The 20,782-nt window shown below is 34.2% G+C and overlaps 1 protein-coding gene across 19 annotated transcripts in view; it reads left to right on the plus strand.

Annotated features, from left to right (window-relative positions):
- SOX6 (SRY-box transcription factor 6) overlaps positions 1-20,782 on the plus strand; it is a 636,025-nt gene that overhangs the window by 488,416 nt on the left and 126,827 nt on the right. For 13 of the 19 annotated variants that reach the window (XM_057748518.1, XM_057748517.1, XM_057748515.1 and 10 more), the window contains one exon: positions 19,615-19,738. In XM_057748518.1, the coding sequence (XP_057604501.1) occupies positions 19,615-19,738 (124 nt within the window). The remainder of the gene's footprint in view (positions 1-19,614; positions 19,739-20,782) is intronic. The other 6 variants (XM_057748522.1, XM_057748524.1, XM_057748526.1 and 3 more) reach the window with 1 other exon arrangement.

The raw sequence follows: 20,782 nt of genomic DNA on the forward strand, positions 1-20,782 counted from the left end.
CACATAGCTGGTAAGGATATAAAATCAAAATATATTTTTAAAAAACTCATACAATTCAACAGCAAAAAAAAAAGTAACTTAAAAATGGGTAGAGAATCTGAACAGATATTTTCCAAAGAAGACATCCAGATGCCCAACAGGTACATGAAAATGTGCTCAACATCACTAATCATCAGGGAAATGTAAATCAAAACCACAATGAGCTGTCATCTCACCCCTGTTAGAACAGCTATTATCAAAAAGACAAGAAATAAGTGTTGGTGAGGATGTCTCACCATTGTGCACCAGTGGTGGGAATACAAATTGGTGTAGCCACTATGAAAAACAGTATGGAAGTTCCTCAAAAACTTAAAAATAGAGCTATCATATGATCCAGCAATTCCATTTGGGGGTATTATATGAAGAAAACAAAAATACTAACTGCTAAAGATATGGGCATACCCATGTTTATTGAAGCATTATTTACAATAGCCAACATATGAAAACAAGTGAGTTTCCTTAGATGAATGAATGAATAAAACAGATTTGTATATATATAATGGAATATTATTTGATCATAAAAAAACGAGGAAAGTCTGTCATTTGCAACAATACAAATGACTTTGAGGGCATTATGCTGAGTGAAATAAGTCAGACAGAGAAAGACAAATACCATATGATTTCACTTATTTGTGGATTCTTAGGGGAAAAAAAAAGCTCGAGCTCATAGATACAGAGAGCAGATTGGTGATTGCCAGAGGTGGAGATTGGGGAGTGGACAAAAGGGGTAAAAAAGGTCAAAAGGTACAGACTTCCAGCTGTAAAATAAGTAAGTGATGGGGATGTAATGTACAACATGGTTACAATAGTCAAGAATACTGTATTGCATATTTGAAAGTTGTTAAGAGAGTAAACCTTTAAAGTTATCATAAGAAAAAAAATTTGTAACTATGTATGATGATGAATGTTAACTTATTGGGTAACCATTTTGCAATATACACAAATATTGAATCATTATGTTGTGTACCTGAAACTACAATAAAATTATACCTTAATTTAAAACTTTTAATTAAATTAAAAAACCAACTCCCATTATATATACACATGTATATGTATGTTTATATATATATGTATGTATACATAGTTTTATATATGTATGTATTTGTGTGTATGTAAGTATGAGGTGTTTACCTAATACAGTATTACAAAGATTTTCTCCTCTGTTTTCTTCTAGAACTTTAATTTCCATCCATCACCATACAATTGACCCCCTTTACCCATTTTGCCTTCTCTCTACCTCCTCTTTCTCTCTGGTAACCACTGGTCTGTTCTCTGTATCTATGTGTTTGTTTTGTTTTGTTTGTGACCCTTGAGGTCCATCCATGTTGTTGCAAATGGCAAGATTTTATCTTTTTTTTTTATGGCCAAGTAATATTCCATCGTATATTTATACCACATTTTCTTTATCCATTAATCCATCAATAGGCACTTAGTTTGTTTCTGTATCTATCATAAATGAAGCTGCAATGAACACAGGGGTGCATGTATCTTTTTGAAGTACTGTTTTTGTATTCTTCAGATAAATATCCAGAGGTGGAAGCATTGGATCATATGATGGTTCTACTCTTAAATTTTTGTGGAATCTCTATATTGTTTTTCATGGTGGCTACACCAATTTACATTCCCACCAATAGAGCATGAAGGTTCTGTTTTCTCTACACCCTCTACAACACTTGTTATTTGTCATCTTTTTGGTAATAGCTGTTCTGACAGGTATGAGGTAATATCTCATTATGGTTTTGATTTGCATTTCCCTAGTAATTAGTGATGTTGAACATCTTTTCACGTGCCTGTTAACCATCTGTATGTCTTCCTTGGAAAAATGACTCTTCATATCCTATGCCCATTTTTTAATCAGATTGTCTGTTTTTGTTGTTGTTGAGTTGTATATTTTATATTTTGGATGTTAACCCCTTATCAGATATATGATTTGCAGATATCTTTTCCCATTTGTTAAATTATCTTTTCATTTTGTTGACAGTTTCCTTTGCTGTGCAGAAGATTTTTAGTTTGATGTAGTTCCATTTGTTTATTTTGGCTTTTGTTTTCCATGCCTGTGGAGATATATCCAGAAAGATATTGCTAAAACCAAGAAAGACAACTGATTTTTGTTATTGACCTTGTATGTTGTGACTTTGCTTAATTTACTTATTAGTTCTGGTAGATTCTTTTAGATTCCTTAAGATTTTCTGTGGTTATAACCATGTTTTCAGTAGCTAAAAACAATTTCACTTATTTCTAATCTGTGCTCATTTGATTTCTTTTCCTTTTGTTATTGCACTGGCTAGGAAATCCAGTACAATATTGAATAGAAATGGTGAAAGCAGATATTTTTGCCTTAAGTTAGAAAGCATGGAGACTTACCATTGATGACAATGTTAGCTGTAACTTTTTCAAATATACATTTAATCAGATTGAAGAAGTTCTCTTTGATTCAAATTTGCTGAAAGTATTTATCATGAATGAGTAGTAATTTTTTTCAAATGCTTTTTCTGTGTCTGTTGAAATGATCATGTTTTTCCTACTTTGTTCTCTTATAATGATGAATTATAATGACTGATTTTCAAATGTTAAACCAACTTTGCATTCCCAAAATAAACTTTACTTGGTCATGATTTATTATCCTTTTTATATACTGTTGCATTCTACTTAGTCAATCTACTTCTATGCTTTTTAAAACTAATACCCTGACCTTCAGAAAAATAGCTCAATTTATATTTTGCAAAAAGCTGTCTTTGTGTTCTGTATATTGTGAGGAATATGAGAGAAGAAGTTATGATTCCCTTCTCAGAGGAGTTTATGGCCTCACTACCTTAAAAAAAGAATAATACATGATTGATTTTAATGTATGTCACAGGCATACAAACTTGAGGGTTGTACAGTGGGGGTAAAAGAGAAAGAGAGACAATTATCAGAGTTACTGTGTATCAGTGTTGCCAGAATGTCTTTGTAGAAGATTGAGATTTGCTTTCATTCTCTGTCACATGATATAGATTTATGTTTAAGACAAAAATATTTAGACCAAAGTTGAGAACAGAAAGTGTGTATTTATATTTAGGTTTTACATTAAAGGAGACAGAAAGAAAATTAGGAAAGAAAAACGAAAATTCCTGAACTGAGAATTAGATCTTGTTCCAAATCTTAGCTGATTTTAACTATTCATGTTGCCATGGGGAAGTCACATTATCCTCATGTACCTCAGTTTTCTCCTCTATAAAATGGGTAGTTAGATCTGATCAGTAGTTCTTGACAAGGAAGGAAAGAGCACATACATTTCTGAAAAAGCTCACCAGAACTCCTTGTCCAGGTGAGAATCACTGGATTACATAGTCTCTAAATCTATTTCCATTCCTAAAAATCTCTGAATTTATCATTTTGTGAAATAAGCAAACTTGGAGTAAAGACCTTGTTTTTTAACTTTGGCATAACTATTCTCAAATTCTGTCACCTTGACAAATCACTTCTCTTTTCTGGGCCTTATTAAATTAATGTTTAAAATGAAAGTATTGGAAAAATGGGTTTCTAAGACTATTCTAATGTTTGTGATCCTAAAGTGAAGTAAATCTATTTATATTATACATGTGTGTATATGTCAAATATGGCAAAGAACTTATTGTAGTGAAATAAATAACTCTGGCTACATCTTTTATATGACTGCATTCAGCATTCTTCAGAATCATGGAAAATAAAAAAAACTATGGCCCGCATTTTAAAACTTATATCTAATTTTTAATGGGAAATGAAAAATTAGTTGAAACGCTAGCTTTGTGTAGTATCTGTTCCCAACTTGTAATTCAAAAATATAAGGCTTCTATATGTTTTTCTAGGTGTAGTTTTCCTTTATTATTTACAGTCTGTTGTAAGAAAGTTTCAAGGAGTATAGGGCTTTAGAGCACCACATCTTTAACTATCTGGGGCATAATACATGATTTGAGTCCCCAATATTTTCTAACAGTAAGGTTTGTTTATTAAAGAAACCCCATGCTGTGACTGAATCAGTCTAATAGAAGCCAAGTTTGAACTTGAACGTTCAAATGTATGCCCATATATCTTGGGCATATATCATACATAATGATGTGGGGTCTAGACATCTTTCTGGGTTTGTTTATGTCTGTTATGGATTCCCCTCATTATCCATGCTGTTTGAGGGAGACCCCATGGATTCAGCTAGTTTATTGCATACTTTCTGTATTTTCAGACTAACAGAGTTCCAAGCGGGACATATGTTCCAACTTGGAAGATTGGAAGGTTATTTTCTCACTTTCCTATTTTATGATGATGATTAGGAAAAAATAAAATAAGATTTTAGGGAATGGTGACATGTTTGAGAGTGGCTAACCATAATCCTTTTGGCCATGTTTCAAATATAGTTTTATAATCTTTATGTTTATTATGTTACTCTTCCTAAAAATTTTTGACAAGTTTGAATTACAGCATCTGTTTTCTTATTTTTAAACCATATTGTGTACCATATGTTGTTTCATTATCATTGATTATAACTTTTAGGATTTAGTGAAGGTAGATATAGACTTTAATCTTTAGTTATACTAATTTTACAGTTTATATATATACTGTATACTCAGAATGCTAGCTAGGGTTGAATACTTAAAGAATAAATTTTAGATATAAAATTAAAAAAGATATTTCTACCTCTTATTATTAATTTGGAACAAGTAATTTATGGTCACGTGACTAGCAAATTTTATTGTTGCTGTTGTTAAAAACTCTGCCCGTGACATTTATTTTATAAAGTTAGGTATCTCTGTGCATGACTCCTTAATTTTAAAGGAACTACTATTCATTTTCTTTATAAGTTGCAAAGCTATTTTACATCAAGTGAAATAAAGAAGTCAAATAATATTATCAGAATTTGCAATAAATATTGAAAGAGGATCGATTGTCATTAGAATTTATCATTATGGGTAATTTTTGAAGGGGTAATATAGCACTTGCTATAAATATTCATCACGTTCTTAAATCTAGAGACATTCAGTGATTAGGTGATTTTATGCCTGTTTATGCTGGAAGCAACAAAAGAAACTTTAAAAACTGAAAACATAAACATAATTGAACCACCCACTTAAAAGAAAAATTGGAATAGATGTTTTCCAGGGGAGAACATGCTTTCTGTGTAAAAAGGGCTAGTATATAACAAGAAGTCATCTATTCTTGATTTCTTTAGACAGCTAGAGCTTTGTGCCTTGTCTAGTTTCTGTGTTTTAAGAGCTTGTTCTGTGTAGCAGAAATAATACAATAAATGGGTTTAACCACATTTGTCTCAGCTAGACAGTCTGCTTTGTCAGAGATTGCTGGTACAACATAAACAAATTATGTGTTTGTAGTGCTTTTCAATGAAAGCCTATCTAACAGAGCTGAGATTGTATTTCAGCAGCTGTAGATTTAATCTCCTACCTGTCAGTTAAAACAGGCATTTCCTGAGCCAGATAAGGACTGGTTGTAGAGGAGGGAAGTAGTCACAGCTGGACAAAGACCTATTGTTATTGGCTGATAATTTCTATGTAGATTCAACTCCTTGTTCTATGATGGAAACTGCAATCATAGTGCAGTTTTAAAGGAGCTAAACTGACCTTTTATATTGTTAAATTGAGAAGAGTTAGGGACTCAAACCTGGGCTTTGTGTCATTCATATTTGGGAATTGTCATGTGGAACTAAAAATAAATATCTATAGCTTTGATTGCCATTATTCTAGATCATTGTGGATGTGATAATAGGGCTATAGAAAATACCTGCTCACAAATTTGTAACTACATTTTTAGGAATTCAAGTTTTAACACAAACTAAAGTCAAAAATTAAATCTGTGGATAGATACTTTACCATGTGACTCTCATATCATGGGACATATTTTTCTTTTTTTGTTGTTGGTGGGGATGCAAAGGGTGTTCTGTTTCTCTCTTTGTTTCACTTTCTTACCCATAGGAGTTTATAAAGTTAAATTGAACTGTCTTAAGATTGGTCAAGTTAGTTTGAAGATAATGTCTATCTCTACATTCAGTTAAATAATTATAATATTATTCTGAGTCCCATGTCTCCCAAGTCATGAATGGCTAATAGTAGGGTACACTCATGGATTGGTCTTTGCGTTTGTATTAATTTAGTCAGCAACCTAAATCCACAACTTTTCAATGTTCCGTTTAAATTTCAATTTAAAGTAGTTCATGAGTTTTCAAATTAAAAAATGAATATATGTATCAATTTGATTAATTTTTTTATTATAATTAAATGTTAAAGTTTCTATAGCAATTTTCATTTTGCAAGAGCTTTTTACGTATATCTTTTGATTTCCACAAAATTTTTGTAAGGTTAACTATAACACGGGGGTTGGAAGTTTATATTTTCGAAGTGTAAGTAACAGAGTAGACAGTAATCAGGTCAAAATTGTGGATATAAAAGACAACACTAATTTTTTAAAAAGCCCACAGTATCCTTGCTTGCTTGTTACTTCATTCTTCCCTTCTTCTCTTCCTTCTTTGCTTTCTATCTTTCCTTTCATATTTTTCTTTTCTTTCCTCTTATTTCCCTTCCCTTCCCTCCCCTCCCCTCCCCTTCCCTTTTCTCTTTTCTTAACATCTTGTGAATAGGACAAACCTATCTTAATGCTACTTTTGTGTTTTTCATGGTACGGAAGATTGGCTAAGATTTTATATTGTATCTACCTTTAAATCTAAAACATACAGTGCTCCTGTATCTTTTTTTTTTGCCCAAATTAAGAATTGTCATCAAGGGCTATGTAATACTGTGTTTTAGATGGACTCAAGTAAAAACTGAATATATTAAAATTGAGAACAAAGGAATATTAGAATTTCTTAGGCTTTATTTTAAGAAAGTGTGGAAAATTCAATATGTTCATTTTCCATTTTGAGTTCTGCTTTTTTTTTTTTTTTTTAATTGACCTGAGTGGACCATTTTGTTTCATTTTGGGCTTGAGTTTCTATTCCCTTTCAGCTGTGATTGCATGAGTTATTACTAATCACTCTTAAATGATGCTATTGACCTATTGTTCTTTGTAACATCAAAGAATATTATTTGAGGTGAATTGCTGCAGCATCTGACTCTGTACTGTAAATTCTATTTCATTTGGCAAATATCACATTAGTCGGAACTACCAAAAAAAAAAAACCAAGCAAGAGAAGTTCAATTTAACCAGTATTTTGAGCCAGGTTGTGTGTATTAAATTTCCTACTCTTCTGATCTTTACTAACAGTTGATTTTTTTTTCTCATAGGAAAGTTTACAGGTAGCTTGAATCTCATGTTAAATATTCCTGTTTCTCCCACACAGAGACTGAATTAAGGGTTTGCATTTTTAGCTTTTGTCAGTAAACTTTTTGGCTGCTTAAAGTTTTATTCAGACATAATATTTGGGGAAAAGAATTACAGTGATGCAGCTGTAGCCATTTAGATTTTAATTTCCTATATACTCTTCTACCCTATAGGCATAAAAAGGTGCAAGTGTTTGAAAGTGATATGCTTCTTGTCCCTGGACAAGGTCTGTTTTAGTCAGTTAACCAATCAGTTAATCAATGAATCAGATAATGACTTTTTGCCTTTCATATTTGGAGGCACTGTCCTAGTAGCATACTAAGAATCTATCTGCAAAATGTCTTCCTTCTGCTTGAGCAGAGAGGATATATAAGATGGAAAAAGCTCACAGTTATTCCCCACTTTTGGACTGTTGAGGTAGTTTCTAAACTGATCTCTCTGCTTTCATTTTTGCCCTAATATAGTTACTTTTTCTCACAGCAGCCTGAGCAATCTTTATAAACCTAAATCAGATCTCATGCAACTTTAGGTCATTTAACCCTGTGCTATATTGTCTCCTCAGAGAATCCTTTCTGACCACCCCTGTGCAAATTAGTCCTCTCTAAACCCTATCGACTGCCTCTGCTTCTACCCTCTACTCCTCACGCTCTATCTCGTTATCTTTCTTTATTTTTCCTCATAGCTTCAAGTAGCAACTGACCTTTATTGTATTTAATATATATTTGCTCATGGATTTGTGTATACACAAACCTATATATATATTACAGCCATTTGTATGTTGTCTGTCTTCCCTAGGAGATAATGGTAGGGAATTTTGTCTACTTCTGTGTCCCCAGTGCCTAGAATGGTGTCAAATATTGAACTGAAAACCATTAAATAATTCAACACAGTGTATGCAATGTAAATTTTGACAGAGGGAAAGAAATTTATACTTGGGGAATTTTCATAGAGGTGTTGGAGCTGAACTTTGAAGGGTAGGTCAAGTTTGGGACAGCAAAGGGGAAAGGAAAGCTCTTTCTGTATGATAAAGTGAGAAAAGTTGTGCACAGAAACTTAGAAGCTATTGAAAGCAAGAGAAGAAAGAGGGTAAAGGGTAGTAGGAAAGAGGGTTGAGAGGTTTGTTAAGAATATGTTGTGGAGTGATTTCAATGCCAACCCAAGCTAGGGAGTTTGGACTTTACCTTCTTTAATAGGAACATTGCTTTATTGTATCTAAGTTATTTAATATGAACATAGTACTAAATAAAATATAAAAATTGCTCTTTTTGAATCAACATGTTAGTTATCCTTTTATCAACTTGTGTTGACATATTTGTGCATTTAGTTGGGGTAGCAGGTGTAGAAGTATGTGTGAGTGTGTTAGAATGCGTGTGTAAGTGTGCATGTTGAGGGTGGGGCAGGAGTTGTAGGTTATGTTCCAAAATGAATTAAAGTTGCATGTCATTAACTTTTTGCTCTAAAAAGGATAGAGTGCAATAAAGAGTAAAAACCTGAAGGCTATTTGGTTTGTGGCTATAGTCACTATTTATGCCTTTACTCAGTGCTTATTTCCTATAAAGACCACCTTACTTTACCTCTCTGCACCCTGCCCCCCTGAACATATACGGGCAGGGTCTCCCATTGATATTTCTAGGGAGGGTTATCTTGCCGTAGTGGGGACTCAGCTGTCAATAGCTTAGACACCTTATTTATGTTGTGTTCAGAGTTTGTTTCTCAGCCCTTCTAGCTTAAGATGAAACTGTTTCTGCTCTCCACGACAGGTGATGCTTAAATGTTTTTCTGTCATTCATTCTATATTGCATAACCAGTCCACTGTGATAAAACAAACAGTTTAAAAATTATTTTGGAAAACTGCATTTCTGGCTCTTCTGATGAGAACAGCTTATCATTTCTGTCAGTAAGGATTATAATTGTTGATGATGAAATTATTAAAGAAGCTTAGAAGCATCTCTAAATTATGCTATAGAAGAATTTCAACAGATGTACTAGGAGAGCTCAGTCATTAAAAATATCTTCAAATAAATGAACAAAATCAATTTTTATATTTCCTTACCAACTAGTGGACTTCAAAGTCAGACTGTGGCATGCCAAAAGAAAAGATCACTGTAATGAAGTATGTTTGAAGCAGGGGTGTATTTCTACTGCCTCGATTTGAGGATTTCAAATGATAAAATGACTTCAAATTGATTCAGAAGATTTAAAAGTTATCAAAATTATTGTAGCATAGTTTTTAAATAACAGAGAATGAATGTTCTTTAATGCATTTGTGTTACAAATATTTAAGTCCCTACTCTGTGCAAGAGAGGGACTTTTACTAAGATACAAAGTCCCTGCCTTTAAGTTGCTTGTGCATAATTTTAACAAACCTGTGGTTTAAGATGTAAACCTGCATTTCTGCAGGAGGAATTTAATAATTGAACTCTGGTCATTGCTAACAGAATAAGGCTGTGTAAAATACTTCAGGGGTAAAAGCCAGATTGCCTTCATTACAGGTCAAAAGTTTATGAAAGGTTTATATCTGAATTTGGTTGTTACAAACAAAGGAATGCCACATTCTTCACAAATGTTACTATATTTATGTGGCATTTATACAGAATTTAGAAAAAAAATTAATTTCCATCTTGGCAAAACACTTTGATCATTGTGTATTTAATGGGGTTTCCATTTGAGAACAACAATCATTAGTCTCTAATATGTTTCATACTTCTGTGGAAATAGGACAGGGTAGAATGAGAAACATTCATCTTCACTAGTCTTTGGAAATATCTAAAGTAATTGACTAGCTCAGTCTTCTGTGATGGCCTGGTGACCACTAACTGTGACTATTTGCATAATAGTCAACTCTTCACTTCTGTAGTGATAACTGTTTGTATCTGATTAAAATTAAGACTGTTTTAGTTCTCTTGACTTTTCCAGAAGTTGCAAAAATTGAGATTTGCTGTTCTGCTTTAACCAAACAAATGCACACATGGGGATAACAATATGCTGAGTTTATGCAGATTTTACAGCACGAATCTGAATAAAATACCCACTAATAGATCCTTAAGGAGTAATAAACACACATGAATTTTCCTTAGTTGCACTTTAAAGTGATTTTAACATACTACTAGACCTTAACAATAATATTTAATTGACAAGATTATGCATTTGTATGGATTGAAAAGGTGGTACATATCTAATTCCAAATGAATCATAAATTTTACTTTTGCATAGCATGTTTTATTAATTTCTTTATGGCCAGGACATTCTACTTCCCTCCTGGTGAGAGTTTCTTAAAACATAGTAAGATAATTTAAACACATTTAATTAACATTTGTCATCCATTTTATAAAGTAATCTGACTTTTGTCCTCATAAATACTGTCAAAATTTTTCTTAGTTTTAGACTATAGGAAGACTATGGAAAGATATCTAATGGAATTTTTGTTGTAATTTATTTTCCTTTTAAAGCAAATCTTTCCTTTCTCTGTTGACCCTATTCCAAAGTAAGCTGACAAACTGGATGATTTATACTGACGTAAGTGAAAGCAAACTTAACACTGCTACCTGATAAAAATTAAAGCTGTGGACTTCTCTAAGGCATCTTTTTATTCCTAGTGTTCAGCACAGTACCGGGCAGATAGTGCTAGGTGCTCAGTAAAAGGCTGTTGGATACATGAATGAAGACAGGCACTACTGACTTTTCCTTATAGAGTAACATGTCCCTTAGGGGCCTAAGAGGTCATTTTATATGTGTGGAGCTCTTTATTTCAGAAATTAAGAGGACAAATAAGTAAGAGATGTTAAGAATCATGATTACATTAGTACTAAATCCATGTTCTTTTCTTTGAAAATTCAATATTTATTTATTTATTTATTTATTTATTTATTTATGGTTGCATTGGGTCTTCATTGCTGTGCACAGGCTTTCTCCAGTTGTGGCAAGTGAGGGCTACTCTTCATTGCGGTCCAAGAGCTTCTCATTGCAGTGGCTTCTCTTGTTGCAGAGCATGGGCTTTAGGTGCGTGGGCTTCAGCAGTTGCAGTACGTGGGCTTAGCAGTTGTGGCACATGGGCTTCAGTAGTTGCGGTACATGGGGCTTAGTTGCTCTGAGGCATGTGGGATCTTCCTGGACTAGGGATTGAACCCGTGTCCCCTGCATTGGCAGGCAGATTCTTAACCACTGTGCCACCAGCGAAGTCCTGAAAATTCAATATTTAAACAGAACATGTGCAAATGAATGAAAAATAAAGAAAATGACATTTGATTGCTGATGATCCTGGTAGATGAATGAGATGTTTGCTCATTTGTATTTTAGAAAATACAAATAAAGCAGAGGGTATACAGTATACTGAGAATTTACAAAGGTGTTAATACAAAGGGAAGGATTGGCCCTTTCAGGGCTCATAACATTTTTCTCTGAATATATACCTAAAGAAGATTTTTAAAACATGTGCTATTGGCCTGATAAATGGAGTCATTGTATTCTTACTCTCAGTGATCATTTCTCTCCTGTCTTACTTTTGGTAGTAGGGAGGAGACATAGTGAAGTTAGTAACAATATGTAATTGTCTCCATTTTTCCTGTGAATATTTTAGATATTTTATTAGATATATTTATGTAAATTAGTAAAGACAGGTAAACTACTGAAGCTATTTTCCGTTTTTTCTCCAAATTAACATTTTATTTAAGTATAATATACATACAGAAAAATACATATTACAAATGTAAAGTTAGGTCTTCATTAATGTTCAAACTAAAACGTATGACTTTGAAAGACTAAAGCCTGAGTTTTTAAAATGGATGCCTTTAAACTGCAGTATCTTGAGTTTGTTCTACCTTTTCAGGGTTTTTCCTTTAGTGAAGATTTTGAAAAGAGTGGTGGCAGTCATATACAAAATTCTAGGAAGAAATTGAATTATATTAAAGATGAATGTTAACAATGGTAACAAAATGTTTTGTTTATTATCCTTGTGGGAGTTTGAGAGAAAAAGAAAATATCTTGCCTTCAACAAACAAACAAATAAAAACAAACAAAGCAAGATCTTTTTCGTACGTTATTTATACAATGATTATCCATTGGATGTTGGTGGGAAACACGTGGGAAGATTGCACTCTCTGTTCTTAAATACTCAGAAAATTTGTGTCCCAGAATTGCTCCTGATAAAATTTCAGTTTGATTATTCTCCTGCTAGAGCTAGCTGGATTCTCTACAAGCAAGTATTTGCAATCCTTCATTAGCTATAGCAGCCAGAGATTTGCTAAGTAAGACAAATGAAAAGCAAACAAAGTGATATCAAGATTTATTTAAAACTCATTCTTAAATTCTCTTCTATAATGAGAACAACTACAGCTCTATACATTTTGCAGTTGTATTAACAATAATACTACCCTATGGAAATTAGTGCTCAGAAAACCAGTTCTTAGGTCCTCAGTGGTTCTTGTGTTGATTAGTTGACACAAACTCCTACTATGTTCTTAACCCTGTGATAAAAGCAATGGGGCGTTCAGGAATATAAATGTCATAGGCCATTCAGGACACTCAGTTTATTTGGTGAAAGATGATTCAGATAGGCTATACACAAGACTCCTTAGTATACTTCAACCAAGAGAAGTTCAATATGTTGACCACTGCATTATGCTTTTTAAGGGCAAAGCAGAGCCTTAACATTTTAGACAAAAAAAAAAAGTTTTAAATGTAAAGGGTTTGTGTTAAAGCACTAATTTATCCTATCAAATGAGACACTTTCCCCCCTAACTCTCCAGAATTAACTGAGATTTGGCATGCATTTTTTGGGCAGTAAAAAGATACCTCCATGACCTTGAAGGATTTTCATGTAAGGTTCTAGGGACTTTATTTCTTTCATTCTAGACACTGCAGCTTTTATAATGGTAACACTTTATGCAAATGACTCAGCTTTTCTTTGCAGTAAAGAGTATGGCCTTTAAGGAAATGCCACCCCCACCCCCACCCCTTCCTGTCTATATACCCTGCCTCTCCCTCTCTGATTGCTCTTTCTCTCTCTCTATTTTCTTTCTCTGTCTTTCCCTCCTTCTGTCATGATTTACAAACGTTGGAAACATTCCTTCCAACAGATTAAAGAAGCTTTATCCAATTAAATCACATGAGGAGTGATTTTCTAGAAATAAGGCATTAAAAAGATATTCACTTGCTCACTATCTTTAACTCAGTAATAGACATTAATATGTTCATAATTTTCAATACAAATACTTATTTCCTATGACTAAGAAAAGTTAAATAGTCCTCATGAAAGAAAATGAGCCCCCCTGAGTGTCACTCCGTTTGCATATTAGCACGTAGCCAGGTCTCTGCCAAGTTGCTCTCTGACTGACTGCTGCAGATGCTCTTTCTCAAGTATTCTGAGTCATATCTTTAGTGCAAGTCTTCAGGGACAAACAATAGCACCTGTTCCTCACAAGATATCAGGCCAGTTAGCCCATTCATGTATCTTTAATGAAGCTCTGGGGCAGATGGCAAAAAATGGCATCATCAACAACTTAGCACAGAGAAAACAAAGGGCATAAGTGTTGATGCAACAATGCTGTTTTACGAATAGGAAGAGACAGAACCTAAGTGTTTTGCATGCATCTGCTGCTGTCTTGATTCTCTGAAAGACGTGAGGAACACCCTAGCAATTAAAATTTCTGGGCATGTAGCCTATTTGATCAAGAATGTGTTCCCCACCCTCTGCAAAAGGGAAATGCTTTGGTCCGGGATTGTGGAAGTTTAGAATTAACGGACAGTTGTGCTTTGGGGGATACAGTTTGTTTCTTTTCTGATGCACTGACTAGGCTTCACCTATGATGGGGCTCCTGGTTTCTTGTCAGTCATTCAAGTTACATACCCAGTCAGTGCTGACTTCCAAAACAATAAAAATAATGCAGTTTCGTGATCAGAGATTATTTTTGGTCACATTAAGTTTTACTCTTTGTATTAACAAAATCAGTTTTACTTCTACCAATGGGATAATTAAAGAAACTGAATTTGGGCTAAGGGAAAATTACACTTTCAAGAAAAAAAGATGCTATTTGAAATTTTGATAACTTTTTGGAAAAGACATGTAGAGACTGGTCGCTCTTTGATGGAGTTAGGGGAAATCTATTATTTCTTATTTTTAGTAAAATATTTTTGGAGGTTGCTGTTTACAATGTGACTGTCTTTCCTGGCATGTCACCAAATTGGAAAATAGAATGATGGGAAGGAAGAGGAAAGGCAGGCTTCCATTCTTCAGAGCAGGGTATTTTCAAAATTCTTTGTCTGCCTTAGGCACTGACAAGCAGTGCAGTAAACTTAATTCGCAACCTCCATAGAAGAAAAATATTTTGGGTGCTTCATGTGATTCTTGTGTGGCCACCAAGCCCTCTTTCCTTACCTCTCCCCCCCACCTTGCCCTTGCCTTCCATTTTTGTCCCACCTTCAACCAATACTCTTCTGGTAAGTAAAATAAATGGAAAGCTATGAAAGGGGAAATTGTTGCCTTAATTCATGATTTCCACTCACATTATTTGCACTGGGTCACACTGGTGAGCTTTGTATGAAAGATGGCAGTTGGAAGTATTCATAGACCTTCCTTACCCTTGCTAGTTTTTAAGACACATAATTTCTTTTAAATGGTATCCCACTGGTGAAATCTGAATAAGATTGTCGGATTGTATCAATGTCAGTGCCCTGGTTGTGATACCGTTCTATAATTTTTCAAGATGTTACCATTGGGGGAAACTGAGTAAAATGTACATGGGATCTTTATTATTTATTAAAATTGCATGTAAATTTACAATTATATTTATAAAATTTTCAGCCAAATAATTATTACAAAGAGTTATATTCCTTATCTCATTTAGGTCTGTTTAGCAAAAGATGACTTTATGCTTAATATAATATAATACTTAAAAGTATAGACTTTGAGCCTGATATACCTGACCTTGAATCTTGGCTGTACCACTTTTTAATTGACCAAGTTACCTAACTTCTCATGGTTTTGTTTTTCTTATTAAATAAATGAGGATAATAACAGTAGGTATAGTAAAGTTTTGAGAATTAAATGAGATAGAGCATGTAAATCACTTTCCCAGTGCTTGACATATAGGTAATATTGGAAAATATTAGTTGCTGTGATGATGATGATTGCTGTAGTTAGAGATAAAAGAGGAACTTTTCATCATCTCTCAGCCTATATTCTAACTGGCTACTGGATATTTTGGCTTGTATGTAAAGAGGACATTTTGAGTTTTCATGCTATTATTTTACTTAAAATAAGTTAAGGGCAATTTTATCATCTGGAGCTAAATGATTGTTGCTAATGAATTAATGACAATAGATTTGAGATCAAATTGTTCTGGGTACAAAATAAGAGAGAAGGAACAGACTGAAACTGAACAACACAATATCTATGCTCCCAGTCACCTCCAGAGACACACCTTTGAAATACAAAATTATTTTCAGTTGCAGCCCTCCAGATTTTCTCTGTCCAAAGAGTGTACACACATGATTTCTCTCTTTTCTATCACTGAAGTCCATGTGGCATAATGGAAAAAGCACAGGACAGGGTGATTAGCAGTTCTGGACTCTAGATCCAGCTCTGTCATAGGCATTGTGACTTCAAGCGTGTATCTTTTATGTGCTCTAGCCATCTGGTTCCCTATGTGTAAATTGTGAGGTTTAAACTGGACTAGTGATTGTCAAAGTATGGTCTCTGGACTAATAGCACTAACTAGTTTCAGCTAGGAACTTGTTAGAACAGTACACCCTCAGGTCCCCACATCAGGTCTACTGATTCAGGGACTCTGAGTGTGGGGTTGAGCAATTTTGTTTTAATGAGCCCTCTGGTTGATTCTGAATTCCACAGAAGTTTGAGAATCACTTCTCTGGATTAAATTTTAGTCTGAATTTTAGATTGTTGGACGAAACCTCTGGAGTTCTGATTCATATGTCTGGGGTGGAGTCTGATAATTTGCTTTTTTAAAGTTCTCAGGTGTTGCTGATGCTGCTGGTTAAGTACCACACTTTGAGAGCTACTGGGTTAGATAAACTCTAAGCTCCATTTCAACTCTGGGATTCCATCATTATCATTGCTTTCACAATGCCTTCTGTCCCCCTCCTTGTTTACTTTGTCCCTCAATTTATTGACTGCCTCTTAGCTAATAGTTAGCATGAAACTTTCCAAAATATCCTGCCTTGTAGGGGGTGATGGACAGAAAGAACGTCCCTAAATTCTTACAGCTGATGTTAATATGAAACACCTACAGCTCTTTGGCATTAAAGATGACCTTAGGTGGTTTATTTAGTTATTTCATGTGCATAGCTAGTTATAAAGGAAATATCTTCAGACACCAAAGATTCAATAATCAAGTTCTGATGCTTAATTGCCATTGATCCCCTTATGTTGTCTTAAGATCTGAAGAGCTTGGGCATCAATGTAAAAGTAAAATGTTTTCATTCTAAGATGCTATTTAATGAATAACACTAAAGATCCCAAATTACATTTTCAAGTGAGCTTTTTAATTCCACTTTCTTTTTCTTGGTTTTCTGGATATTTGGGATGGGATAATGCTCTGTGAGGCATGGGTCTGCTAAGAACAAACAAGTCTCTGCCTGCCGAACTGAATTATTTCTTTGGCTCATGTTTCTTTTTCTGAAGTAGAGTTATGGGTTAAGATCCACTGTTTCTTGTTTTATCAGTAATTTGATAATTTTCTAGTAGTGAATAGCAAACTATATAAGAGAAAAGCAAGGATCTAACATTTACTGAGTGCCTGTTATATGCCAGTCACTGTGCCACAGGTGTTACTTTTCCTGTTTATTTAATCCTCACAACAATCATGTAAGGTAGTATCATTAGCTTTGGTTTTTACGTGAGGAAATAGACTCAGGAAGGCTAAGTAACTGTTCAAGATCACACAGCAAAGGAAATGGCAGTGTATAGATTTAATCTCAGATTCGTTTGACAACAAAGCCTTTGTAGGCATAGTAGATTCTGAATAAATGTGTCGAATGAATGAGTAAAGGAATGACTATATGACATTATCTTCCTAATGTTGATTTTTAAACAATCATAGAATTATAAAGTTGAAAAGGTACTATAGGTCATTGTCTAATCAGGGTTTCAGTTATGCATATCCTTTAGAGTATCTCTAACATATGAGTATACAGACTTTACTTGACCACCTATTAGGAAATGGCACACACGACCTCTTTAATCACAGTGATTATTGGATAACTCATTATCAAAAAATTCTTCTTTACATTCAACTTCCCTAAAACCTCTTTCTTTTGAGCCTAGTTCTGCCCTTTGTAACTGCTCAGACTTAATGTGGTTCTTCTTCCACAAATAATTCTTTCAAATATTTGAACATAAACATACATCTTCTCTCTCCCAAGCAGAATAGTCCCCATTTTTCCAGCTACTTCTCAAGATTCATAACACATAATAATAACTTAATAAATGTTTGTTAAATGAAAGAAAGAAAGAATAAATAAATTTGATACCTAGACTCCTCTCTTTCTTGTTTCCTTTCTTTAGAATGTGAAGCATCTGTGCTGTGTTCTGGGCACGTGCTAGGACTATATTTCTAGAAGTAAATGAAGTGATTTCCTTTGATATACTCTTGCACTGAACAATAGTCACCCACAAAAGTATCATTTTTTATTTTCTGACACAGAACAGTGCTGTCATCTTTGACATCTCAGGTTTGCATCAGGTCACAACAAGCTGGAATTGAACAGCAAACCTAGTGCTTTTCTTCAGGGTTAAAGGCAAGACCTGGGCACTAGGGGATCAGCTCCAGTTTAAGCAGGCTAAGTTTATACTCTAATATACAAAACTTGGGCTTACCTCAGCTAAAATGGAAGAAATAGCTGCCCAAAGCTAGTTTTCTTCACGCCCCACTGGCAAGGTAGTAATTGCACAAAGACCTTTTTATTATAAGTTGATTTTCCTGAGAAATGAATTCAGAAAAATACTGTAAAGTGTTTATTTTTTGCTTGCCCTTTATTAACCCACATCTTAGGGCTTTCCCTAGAGAGAAAATGTTGGTAAATGAAACCTCTTAGACCTACATAGGAACATTTTTGCGCTATGTCCCTGGCTGTGGAGGGAACAGGGACAGGACAAGGCAAGTTGGTGCTATTTAAACAGGGTCTTCAGCCAGTATATGGAATTTTGCCTAAAGAGAAGATTTAGGAATTTAAATGGGGGAAGGGTTTGGGGTTGGTAGAATTACTGGTAAAGGTTTGTACCTTAAACAGAATATAATGCAGCTCTTTTATGCTAGTAAGGAGGGCAAAGACCCAGTTTGAATTTAAAGATCATTTCTCTTAGTACATCCTAGTTTTGATCTTTAAATAACAAAAGTCCTGTAGTTTAATTTATAAAATCATGCCCTGAAAGCCAGTACAAAACCTTCCTGTGATGCTATTCTGGAATCAGGGCAGCACACATAGTGTAAGGGAGGGAGCTAGGAAATTAAAATGTGATTTTCACAGACATGATTCTGTCATAGTCCTTATTTTCTTTATATGGAATACAAATACTGATATAGAGTGAAGATTTTCTGTTTTGCATTTTTGTGCTCTTTGATACATTTATTGAGGTCAAATGAAATTTGATATAGTAGGATTTATTATGAAATGCTCTCTGAATACAACTCCATAATTACTCAGCTACATGGTAGTGCATAAAGCTGTAAAACTGCTTAGCCAGACAAGCAATTTATATGTTACATCGAGGTGTGTATGGCAAAGAATATTAGTTTAATTGGGAGCCAAGATGTAGTAGCCTTAAATCTGAAGAGCTATATGTTTAACATAATGCAGCGAGGCTTTGAAATAAGATACCTAAACTGGGGAGCTACAGCTTTTGGAATATATAACAATTAGACATTACTTTCTGACCAAGGATGATAAATACTATTTTCAAAATAAAGCACGGAATGCAAAGCAGGTGAAAGGGCAAAACCTTTCATCATTGTACGGTGACAAAAGAAAACTTATTCCTTCTAGTTCTTTCTTTAAAAAAAAAAAGAAAATAAAAGGAACAAAGTCAAGATAAAAGAAAACCATTAACTATAATTTAGTGGAAGCAGGGATGAGGCAATTCACATGAGGTTATGTCCTTGGTGTACCAATGAAATCTGAAAGGGATCTGGTGAATTTAGCCTGGTTTTCTCAGGGAGCAGATTTGGAATGAGGTTAGAAGTGGGTGGCTGTTTGGGTACCAGCACATCACCAGGAGTGAAAAACAAATACTTCTTGGCATACATTTGCTCTCTGTCTGATCATAGGCTCTCTTCTGTTTAGCAGGTTCAGGGTCACATGCCTCCGCTCATGATCCCAATTTTTCCACATGACCAGCGGACCCTGGCAGCAGCTGCTGCTGCCCAACAGGGATTCCTCTTCCCCCCTGGAATAACATACAAACCAGGTAAGTAGAAAGGGATTTGACATTCTTTTGGGAGTGCTAAGATTCATATGTTTTTGCTTAGTAGTCACAACAAACACAGAAGCATATGAAGAAACTATGAATAAAAAGATCATAAAAGCTATTTTAAAGTAAAAATAGAATTGTGAAGGGGGCATGTTAATAAACTAATTGGTTGCTAAAAACTTTTACTTTCTCTTCTTCCACTTAAGTTTGTTGTGAATTCGTAGATAAAATGCCACTTTCCTTCAGGACTACAAATTTTTGTCAGCTTTCTCTCATACCTTTACTGTGAATAATTGTCTTTGGTTAAAGATACTTTCTCCTCCTGAGAACTTTTCTACTCTAGGAGAGTGATCACATAGAGTATAAAATGCTATTATTGTTTGTTGTCTGATTCTCTTGGCAGAAAAGTTAAAACTGAACTGATTTAATTAGCTTACTACTAATAGGTAAGATTCTTTTTGATTTTAGTCTAAATAATGAAGCATTCAGTAGTATTTTCTCATTCATCTTTGAACCTCAAAAAACAGATCACATAACCTTGCAGTGAAATATGTTTTGAGATGATTTAGCAAATGTTATGATTTTTCTTTATTCCTCTGAGTTTACTGGACTCCTGGGGAATTCAATTAGGGGCATAATGGTTTGAAGCTTCTTTCAGAGCATCCTTGTAAACAGGGCTTTAAATGTTTAAAGATATATTGCCAAAGGAATCCAATGTAAGAAGATAGTCAGGTAAATAAAAGTCAACCTTAATTTCATTTGTGCATTCTTTGTAAGTGACCTCAGCTCAGAAGTAGTGACCTTGTTCTACTCATTAATAATTTCTGTGTCAAGTTCTTTTAACATATTAACCTGATTATATTCACCACCCAATCTGAGTGCAACAAATCTGAGTGCAGCAGTTGCTTTGTGTATGGGTTTATAAAGTGAACAAAGGCATTTTTTAAATTGCTTAAAGCAATAATAAAGTATAAATCACTTTAGTAAAATTCTCTGTAAGGAAGCTTACTAAATAGCATAAAAACAAACCTAGTGGGTTTT

The sequence above is a fragment of the Hippopotamus amphibius genome, chromosome 9, assembly GCF_030028045.1.
Source record: "Hippopotamus amphibius kiboko isolate mHipAmp2 chromosome 9, mHipAmp2.hap2, whole genome shotgun sequence".
In the NCBI taxonomy this organism is placed as follows: Eukaryota; Metazoa; Chordata; class Mammalia; order Artiodactyla; family Hippopotamidae; genus Hippopotamus; species Hippopotamus amphibius.